Source organism: Gekko japonicus, unplaced genomic scaffold (assembly GCF_001447785.1).
Source record: "Gekko japonicus isolate JY-2015 unplaced genomic scaffold, Gekko_japonicus_V1.1 scaffold508, whole genome shotgun sequence".
Taxonomy (NCBI): domain Eukaryota; kingdom Metazoa; phylum Chordata; class Lepidosauria; order Squamata; family Gekkonidae; genus Gekko; species Gekko japonicus.
In genome coordinates this window covers 291,368-302,042 of record NW_015164679.1, presented here as the reverse complement: position 1 = coordinate 302,042, position 10,675 = coordinate 291,368, and the positions used below count along the sequence as shown (strand labels likewise).

Sequence of the window (10,675 nt, the reverse complement as noted above, 5' to 3'; positions counted from 1 at the left end):
CTTGGTTTCTCGGTCTCTTCCCCTCCCCCTCCCTTCCTCCCCAAAGGAGGGGAGAAGCCCTCAGCCAATCCAGGGAATGGAAGCTTGGCTTCCTTTCACTCCCCTGGAAGCAGGAAGCTGGACGGAGCTAGGCAAAAGTGGGCTGTGATGCAAGAAAGCAGGAGGGAGCCAGTTGCTCGCAGGCCAGACAGGAGCCCAGCAAGGGCTGCTTCCGGACCACTGGCCATATGTTCGACACCATTACACCCTTTTTATCTCTTGTGTTTGTTTTCTCTCTTTTTTTGCTGTCAAGTCACAGCTGACATGTTGACCCCATAGGGTTTTCAAGGCAAGAGACATTCAGAGGTGGTTTGCCATTGTCTGCCTCTGTGTCATGATCCTGGTATTCCTTGGAGGTCTCCCATCCTACCTAGCTTCCAAGATCTTAATTGATCAGGCTCTCCTGGCTACCCAGGTGAGGGCGTTGTTTTTTTCCCCATGCTGTCAAGTTGCTTCCACCCTATGGCAGTCCTGTGAATTAATGACCTCCAAAACATCCTGTCACTGACAGCCCTGCTCATGTCTTGCAAAACAAAGGCCATGCCTTCCTTTATTGAGTCCATCACTCATCTTAGGAGACAAAATGTTGACCTAGATGGACCATTGGTCTGACCCAGCACAGACGTTCTTATTTATAGGTAGAGCACCTTTATAAAGTTAATGATGTTTTCCTGAATGACTTGGTGGACACCTCTGTTTTGCAGTAAAATCTCTGTTGAAAGTGTAGGGTTGGAAGGCCAGCAATCACTATATTTTACCTGTGTGTGTGTGGTAGGACTCTTTCATAAACATGAAAGGTGCCGACTTGATAGATAGGCTGGACTTACACTGAAATTATTGTTCAAACAAGACAAGAACATCAAACTGTAGTGGGATAAAGGATGGAGTTTTCCACATCAGGTTGCCTGGGGGGCTGCACACGCAATCTTTCAATGACGAATTCCCCCACTTTGGCTGGAGGAAAAAGCCAGTGACAGCATGTGTGGTTAACTTCTAAAAATAGTCCTCACTATCTAATTCTGCTTGTGCCTTCCTTCTCCTTTATCTACAGCATCTGACCCACTTTCCCATATGCCACTCCTTGCCTTCCAAAATTTTATCTAATGAGAAGGTAGCTGTCCCTGTCAGCCAAGTCTTATTCTCCGCTGGCAGGTTCTAAATGGGATAGTGAAAAGGCTGATGTATGCCGTGTTTGATAGTAATCAGTCCATTTTGTTCCCCCTACCATAAACGTCCTGCTGCCTAGTTTAAAGACAATTCTGTAATCTGTCTGGCGCACCGGTAGGAGTGCTGGGGGTCTCATAGAGCCTGATGAAGGTGTAGTGGGAAAAGACTGATAGCGTGAGGTCTATAAACTGCTCCCAGACAGCCAGAACTACTGATGGGACTTCCCTTTGCAGTTTTTCAGTGTGAATCTGAACTTACAAAAAAAGAAGAAGAAACCTGTTACACGTGCCCAGTCCAACACTGAGTGAGCTTTTGGTTTTTGTGCGAGAATGACCGAGATAGTATACTTGCACTTAAAGACCTCCTGGGCTGCTTATTATATTACTTTCTGAGACCCTGTAATTGTCTGAGCCAGGCTGATTATCTGCAGTAGCCTGTTTACTGCCTAGGCGAGGACTTTGTTTTATTACATATCATGGCAGTGCCTCAGGCTGAACTCTATGCATATAGGCACTGCTGTGGCACGTGTGTGATGATACAGTATCTGAGCACATAATGTTGAGTTTTATTTTCTTCATGTTAGGAAAGTAGTGTATTGGACCACATATATGTAAATATTAGCTGTTTTTGATCGTCAGGAAGTCCTTATTTAGAATTGCTCATTGGTTTATGATCAGGAGAGTAGGTCATGTATAGCTACAGATGTGATTAGGCAGAGCAAGAGAAAGATTCGACAGAAACTCAAAGCCTAAGGTTTGCATTTCTGTGGCTACTGTCTATCCGTTTTCTTGAGCCTGTTTGCATTTATTTATGGAGGGCAGGTCCATCAAGTGACTACTACCCATGGTGACTAAAGGGAACCTCCATGTTCAGAGACAGAGAAACTCTAGATTCCAGTACTAGGAGGCAGCATTGGGGGAAGACCTTGGCCTCTATGCTCTGTTGTTAACCCTCCATAGCCACAGTTAGCCACGGTGTAAGAGAGGATGCTGGACTAGATGGACCACTGGTCAGATCCAGCAGGGTTCTTCTTCTTCTGTTTTTATATCCACAGGTCTGTGTGGGATTAATGAGCTATTTAAAGAGCACCATCTCAGACTTTTGTACTATATTTGATTGCACATTCTAGCTAATCAGTTGGCATTTTGCATGTAACCTTACATTGAGCCATACAATGTATTTCCATTAGTGTGCCTTTTTCACTCCGCTCTTCACTGATGATGTAGTGAAAGAGTAATATGAAAAAATTATTTTCTTATTGGTTGTATGCATTGTGACAGTAGACATCAGTGGGAAGACCAGACTGACAAGGTATTTTTAGTACTAACCTCTAATCTTGTATCAGCCAGTGACTGCTGTGGTCTAATTAAGTTAGGTCTTCCTGTAAAAGAGCTCTCAAACTGTGAAACGGGAATTGTTAGAGCCATGATGCCTGTAGGCAGAAGGAGAAATTCTTTACCATATGGATGCAACTGGAGAGCAAAAAAAGCTGTGTATGTATTGTCAGTGTTTGGGTTTGATGGGCAGGAATATCAGTGGAGCAAAACTGTGGGCAAAGCTGTTTTTTCTCAGACTGGTCTGCCAGAGAACTTAACGCTCAAGACCCACCTAGTTATCTTCTCATATTATTGACAAGAAGGCCTCTTGGTAGAGGAAAAAGGAGTGCTCCCAGGTGGCGCATGGGGTAGGCTTGGTGTGGATGAATCTCAGTACTTTTAGTGCCCTTTGGATAACATCTTTTATACTGCACATCTATGATGCCAATTCATATATTATAAATGCAAGGTTAGGTGTTTTTCCAGGTATGCCATCCCATAAAAGAGGGAGTTGTTGTATTCACACGCAATTTACAGTTATGTCTGGTAATTTAGAAAAATGTGTATAACTTGGTGTGTGTGTGTGGGGGTGTCATCTTATATTCAGGGTCATCTTCCTTTCAAGTAAATACAGTTACCGTATTTGCCGGTGTATAAGACGACTGGGCGTATAAGACGACCCCCCCACTTTTCCAGTTAAAATATAGAGTTAGGGGGTTGGAGCACCCTCTCTATGTAGAAAGGCTGAAGAGTCTGGGACTTTTCAGTGTAGAAAAGAGATGACTTAAGGAGGGATATGATGGAGGTTGATAAAATTATGATGGGGTGGAGAGAGCTGACAAAGTGAAATTTTTCTCCCAATGTACTAGAACTCATGAGCATTCAATGAAGCTGATGGGCAGTATGTTCAGGATGGACAAAAGGAAATACCACTTTACAGTGAGTGATTAAAATGTGGCCAGGACAGGTGTCATCTTATATTCAGGGTCATCTTCCTTTCAAGTAAATACAGTTATTTTTGTTCGGCACCTCTGGATCCTAGTAGTGAAGCCACTGCGCTTCCTGCAGTGTATACTTGGTGAACATATGGAGCCTTCAGATTACAGAATTGGCAACCTTTTCATGGTCATTGGATTCAGGAACCTGGCTGTTATAAACAGGCCTGTGAAAAGTTCATCTTTTTTGCATAGGGCTTTTGTACGTGATTTCTTGTTGTTTTAGTTGGGTGTGGGTATATTTCTTTTTTTCTCTTTGCCTGCTATTGGTTGAATGAATAGTTCCCCATCTTGAGAATCATTGTGCTGAAAGTTGGGCTTTGTGTGTGCTATAAGATGACAGGGTGTGTTTGCTTGTTGTTGTTTTTAGTGGTGGCCTGGCTACTGAAGTCAGGAGGTGTAGGAAATTTCCTCTACTCCCTTTTCTCCTGTGCTGGCCAGGCTTGCCACAACTAGAAAGAGTTCCGAGTGCCCCAACAACACATCTTTGGGGAAGGACTTGGCGGAGGGATATGGTCATCTTCAGGCCCTAGCTAATCATCCTCATAGGGCCAGCGAGAGATTTCTCCCTGGTTCAGATGGCAGTCCAGTACACATGTTCGGTTCAGCGCTGAAGGGTTTAAGATACAACCACAAATGAATGCAGTCCTCAGAAGCATTTGATGATATGGCCATTTGTAAGGGGGTAGAGAGGAAGAAGCATAAAACCCAAGCCAACCCCCACACACACACACTCCTTTTTTATTTTGCAGCATCTTGCAGTTTGCTGTTGTGTCTACCCAAGCCATTGAGTCAAAGGCTGCTTTTTGTGTAGAAGAGAGAGCGGTAGGAAAAGGTACTTGAGCATAATTGTGCTACATTTTTATTATTGAGGACTTCCTGCTAGACCTATTTACTGGCAAGTCAGCGGATATGCAGAGATCTAGGAGATGCCACCAGCATTCTTCACTGAGCCTGTATGGATGAATTTTTAGTCCTGTTTTATGTCTAGCTGAACTGAGCAGCATGTTCAGTTTAAAATTATGAATGTTTATAGCTCTGCCATTCGAGCTATGTGGATGTTTATTTATTTATTACTTCAGTTTATACCCCGTCCTTCCCGCGAGCAGGCTTGCCATCTCCAGAAAACACTGTTTGCCTAGTGTTGAGGAGCTCTTGCTTCTGAGAAGTTCTGGACACTAATAGTCTTATCCTGTGCAGGTTGACTTGGAAATAAATTCTGTTTTGTTCAGTGAGACTTCGGAATAGGTGTGCACACAGTCATAACCTTAGTCTTCAAGTAAGTGATCTTGCTTCATATCCTGACGATAAGTAAAGAGGACTAAAGAGAAATCTGCCTCTAAGCAGAAACAGCTTTGTAGTGCAAAAGGTTGTGCGACCAGAGGTTTTGGAGTATGTTCCTGGGTTGTATCATATTTGCAAACCACTGCTTTGTTTTGTTACAGCAACCGGTTAGTATGTGTGCTTGTTTGGGAGATACTTGGCATTTCAGAATGAAATGTAAATAGATGATTCAATCGATCTCTTTCTGCATGATTTTTATTCTTGATCTAATCCCTTCTATCGTGTTCATTTGGTGGCAAGCCGCTCTCTCTCCATCTCAGCCTCTCATTTGCAATATGGGGATGGTAACCCTGACCTGACTTACATGGTTGCTTTAGTAATTTCTGAGATAACATTCATGTTGTACTCAGTCGTGCTATGTAAATGCCAAAGGCACCACCCAGTCAGACTGCAGCACTTTCTAGTCCCATCTCTGTTGCCACTATACATAAATCTCTCTGGATCAAATCAGTTGGACTTGAAAGTGTGTACCTTGGGGTGACCTGTTGTTTTTGTTGTTTTGCATCCAACAGAAAAGAGTGTAAGAGGAATTTAAATCAGTTCCAGTATTTGTGCATATTATAGTCAAGTGCTCAGGGTGGCTAGGAAACACAAACTAAAGATGAACTTGCTACATTTATTTTTATTTAACCTTCAACTTAATATCCCGCTCGAATCCCTTGACTAGGGGTCTCTGAGCGGCTTACAGGTTTGGTGGTGCTAGTCACCATTTTTCCCTAACTAGGGCCACAGTGTATACGGGGATGGGACAGCCTACCGGCACCCCCTTATGGTGGTGGTGGTTGTTGTTGTTGTTTCTTTTTATCGGCTTGGCTCAGCTCCGGTCGGGTCTCTGGACTGGCGGGTGTTCTTTTCTGGCGTTCGGTGGTGGTTCTTTCCTACTGAGGCACGCGGCTCCGCCTGCTTCCGGCCCGGCAACGTCCCTTCCGGCTCCGCTGGGCTGGTGCTTGGCGTCCGCGCATGCTCCTTCTTCTTTACGACAGCTTCGGTGTATTCACTCTCGGCCACCAGGGATCGCTCGATCGCGCTCCTCCGATCGCGCCCGTCCGCCGCCGCAACGCCACGCCACCGCACCGTCCACACCAAGTCGGTGTTCGCCGCCGCCTTCCAACCAGCCATACAGGGTGCCCCCCACCCCTCTAAGGGTGGGTACCCATTTATCTACTTGCAATTAGGTTGCTTTCGAAACCGCTGGGTAGGCGGGAGCTGGGACGAAGGTCGAGAGCTCACCTCGACTGCAGTGGTACTCGAACAGCCATAGTGGCTGCTCGGAGGACGTTACAGGGCAGGCGTTTAACTGCCTGCGCCACCGCTCCCACATTTGGTTATGCGCTAATAATATCTAGGTTGGTTTACTGTGGTGTACTCTTTGGGGTGCCGCCTTTGAAACTGCAGTCGGTTCAAATGGATAGATTATTGACTGGAGGTCACCAGACAGCGCATAGAATTTTGATGTTGCTCTAATGGTGCTGGCTGCCTATTTGTTTCCAGCCCCAGTTCAAAGTGCTGGTCTTGACATTTAATGCTCTGAAAGGTCTGGGCTGTCATAAGGACTGTCTCTATAAATCATAAGGATAATCTCCATCCATATGACCTGACCTCTTGGGGCAACATCTGGGGTCTGCAGTGTGTCCCTTTACCATCAGAAATTCAAGTTGAGTGACAGGGCTTCTTCTGCTGCGGCACCGCATTTGCTAAATACTTTCCCTGGAGAAACTTGCTGGCCTTTCTCCCCACTTGTCCTTCAACAGACAGTGAAAGCCTGGCCTTTTTGAAAGGCTTCTGCAGCTTCTTTGGGCTCTGTATAACAATTGTCACTTGAGAATCTTGCTATGTTTTAAGTTTCTTGTTATTCACTTTAATTGGTGGCTGACTTCTTAATGCTGTTTTCAAGCCTGCTGCCAGCAGGTTGAATTGGGGGGAGGAAACCAGGATACAAATGTTTTAATCATGTGCAAATGTTGTATTTTTAGCAACTGAGTCACTCTTTATTCAATATGAAAAGAAGAATTGAGATGGACACTTGAGGTTTCCTGTGGACCATAAGAAAACAGTTTTGCTGGCTCTTCTCGCTAACCTGACCTTCTGCTTTGTTTGATTTACAGGAGCTTGAAGAAATCCGCAAATGTGGAATGAAGAACTTCCGTAATATCCAAGTTGACGAAGCTAACTTATTGACTTGGCAAGGGCTTATTGTTCCTGTGAGTATGAAAGCAGCTTGTCAAGAATTTCAACACGCAGGTCATGGTGATGAATTTGCCAGAGAATCGTTCAAGATGTGTAGACTATCAGTTACAATACCACAATTGGGCTAATTAATAGGTATTGCTAGCATAAAACAGTGCTGTGGCAGTGTTTGTAGAAAGAAACCTGACCCAATGAGTTAGTTCAGCTGAGAAAATGGTGTTGTAAATAAATAATGTGAGATTATTTCTAGCACCCTCTGGAGACTCCATCATTTATTACCTCTTCAGGTATTAACATTTTGGTCCTTTCCTTCTTTCAAGGAACACAAGGAGGCTTATGTGGTGGTCTCCCCCCCCCAAAAAAAATTTTATACTTATCACAACTCTGTGACGGAAGCTACACTGAGAGTGACTAGTCCAAAGTCAACCAGAAAACTTCATGAGTGTAAGGGAATTTGAGCCTGATCCTAGTCTAACACTAACCACTACACTGGCTCTTGAGAGATGCATGCATCAAAGCAAAGTTTTCCTGGACAAGCAGTTTCTATAAACACATACACATTAAAGGATAATCATGGCGTTTTCCTAAAATAGCTTTGTGCAAGCCTTGCTTGTAGTGGTAGTAAAGACAGGGTTAAATTGGTTGATTTGTGATCCCCGTACATAGTGTCGTTCATAAAAGGAGTACACAGTATAGGCAAAGTTGTTTAAGAAAACAACCAAAAACCTAGTCTGCCTGGCTACAATTTAAAAAAATAATAATCTCCCTGGCTACGATCAGAAAGCTGATTGGAGGACGTTTTGGAGGTTGTTAATTCATAGGGCAGCCATAAGCTGAAAACGATTTGATGGCACTTGACAAACACACACACACACTCAAAAGAGTACTTTGTAGAAACCATATTTCCTTTGTGTTTTCAGTCGGTGCTTTAGGTTTTCAAAAGTCTTGCTTGCAGCAGCTCCCACACTTGTGTCTTAGGAGCGTGTAGGGGTTGCAGCCAAGCACACAGCCAGGTTCTTCTTGCATGGGTGCAGGTCAGGACAGCAGCATGCGTAGCCTCCACATAATGGGTACTCAGCAAGGGCCACACCACAAGAGCAAACTGAGCAAAACGGTTTCTGGCGTCAGTGCCAGAGCAGCTGCATCCCGTGCTTCGCGCTTTTGACTGAACATGGAAGGGATGTAGTTGAAGAAAGAGCAAAACAGGTGCCCTAGTCTTTCAAGTCTAATCAGTGGGTATGGGCGGAATCATTGGCCAGAGTGCTACAGAAGGATCTGTCCCCCTCCTCTCACCGTGTAGAGTTCTGGAGAGGCCGGCGGTTTTTAGAATGGGGTGCCCCAGGAAACAACTTCTCCCATGAGAAACTTCCCATGCTTCTCCAGGGAGGCCCTGGTCAAGGCATCATCACCTGTGAATGTCCCTCTGAAGCAACCCCTTTCCAGCTGCTGTCTTCCTCAGGGGGCTCACAAATCCCCAATGTTTATATTGGAGGAAGTTGGAGATATTCTTCTTTTGACTGGTCTTTCAATTGGAACTGTGGTTTTGAGTTTTATCCCCATCCTGCTTGGGGTGTCCTGTTAAGATTTATTTATATTTATACCCCGCCCATCCTGCGAACAGGCTCAGGGCGGCTAACAAAAGCGGTACAATGAACCTAGTCGGCACATTATAATGGTATCAGCAAGATTATAACGGTTCTAAATGCGTTTTCATTCTGGCGTTCTCTTGGGTGTTGTTGAACCCCTTTGGAATAACAGTTAAAACACCATGTAAAAAATAACAGATACCAGAGTTGTTATTTTATTTAGGTTTTCCAGAAGCCATTAGGTGCTGGTGCTTGCTCATGTCATTGGTGAAAGCCAAGGTCTAGAGGCTCCACTATGACAGAGATGAGTTCTGGACATGGGCAGAACCTTCAAGTTGTTAACAGTGAAGTGCCTTAGAGGACACAGCCTTCTCCTAAATCACAACTTGTCTCTAGGGCTCTTCATCATGAGTGGTAAACTGTTCTGTAAGGATTATAGACTTTTCCCAGATGGTTTTCTGGGATGTTGCTACTTCAGTTCACTGGTCTTGGCTGCAGTCCCAACAAGTAAGTCAAGTTGGATTGAGGGCGGTAGGATGGATCTCTTGGGCGCTCCCTCTAAGCTGTGGAGTCTTGTGAGCAAAAATTCTACTTTGTGATCTACTGGCATTAAACTTGTGAGCAAGCAATTTGGCAACTGCATAAATTAGTTTGCTCTGGAGCCATCCTTCCTGAGCTAAGGAAAAAATGTGTGAGCCGGGGGCTAAAAACCTGTGAGCTAGCTCACATTTACTCAGCTTAGAGGGAACACTGGGCAGGAATTCCCTTTGGTGATCAAGCATGGAATCTCTCTGGTGCTGGAGGTATCGTTGGTGACAGAGGACCACAATTCACTGGTAGAGCCCACCTTTTGCATGCAAGGGGTCCCACACTCACTGGTATTTGCACTATAGAAAAATTGATCTTTTGGTAGCAGGATTCGGGGGGGGGGGGCTTTGCTTAAGTCCTTGGTAGTAGCTCTCCAATCAGTCGATAGTATTGGACTAGTCTAGAATATCCAGTAATATGGAGGATTGGGCCAGTGCGGTGAGCTCGTACACCATCCCTTCTTTTGTTTCTGAGCTGTGATAACTATGATTTGCTGTGTTGTCAGAATCAGGCAAACCGTTTAGTGCTAACATCCAAGCCATGGTTTGGGAAACTAGTGGTAACTTGGGTTGCTCAACTGAAATACGGGGGCAAATTCTGCTTATGGGTTTTAAATGTTTGTGTATTGCTTAAATGCTGTTTAAAGAGGAGTAATAGGCAGCTTGCCCTGACCTGGATAGCCCAGGCTAGCCCAGTCTTGTCAGATCTCAGGAGCTAAGCAGGGTGGGCCCCGGCTAGCTCTTGAATGGGGGGTCACCAAGGAAGTCCAGGGTTGCTGTGCAGAGGGGAGGCACTGGCCAACCACCTCTGTTCGTCTCTCGCCTTGAAAACCCCTTGTGGGGTTGCCATAAGTTGGCTGTGACTTGACAGCACTTCCTGCCACCACCAGTAAGTAGCTCAGTCAATAATGACAGCGTTTTGATGAGGGAGGGGGGCTTGGAGGGAAATTGAACGAGGTTGTTAAATGCAAAAGAATGCAAACTTTTTGAGTGGCATGGAAGTCTTCATTAGGCAGATGAATCACGTTCTGAGTGCTTGAGCAATTCGATCAGGGGCTGAAGCGTGGGTCCAGTAACCAATTTCTATTCAAGATTTTATCTGTTTTGTGTTTTGACATGTTGCTAAGGCTACTTGAAGACACTTGATATCAATCTTCTTTGTTCTTGGGGTTTCCTTTTGTCAGAAGACAAAATTCTAGCACCCAAAGAGGTACACGTCAGTGTAATTTATGCAACTTTCATGATGCGCCATATCACACTTGTAACTCTGCACTTGGCTTGAACGCTCAATAGACATATTCTTATGCAAAGTGTGTGTGGGGGGGAGATGGACCGAGTGATTGATAGGCATTTGGCCTTGTTGGTTATCGCAAGAAACCAGGTCAATGTTTTATCTTGAAGACTTCGAACTTTACAACAGAAGCTGTGCCAACAGATCCATTGGCATTGAGAGG

At 44.8% G+C, this 10,675-nt stretch overlaps 1 protein-coding gene across 1 annotated transcript in view; it reads left to right on the top strand.

The window, feature by feature from the left end:
• The window catches only part of UBE2L3 (ubiquitin conjugating enzyme E2L 3), a 35,921-nt gene that overhangs the window by 15,049 nt on the left and 10,197 nt on the right, over window positions 1-10,675 (top strand). The window contains exon 2 of the mRNA XM_015409291.1: window positions 6,967-7,062. Within this exon, the coding sequence (XP_015264777.1) occupies window positions 6,967-7,062 (96 nt within the window). The remainder of the gene's footprint in view (window positions 1-6,966; window positions 7,063-10,675) is intronic.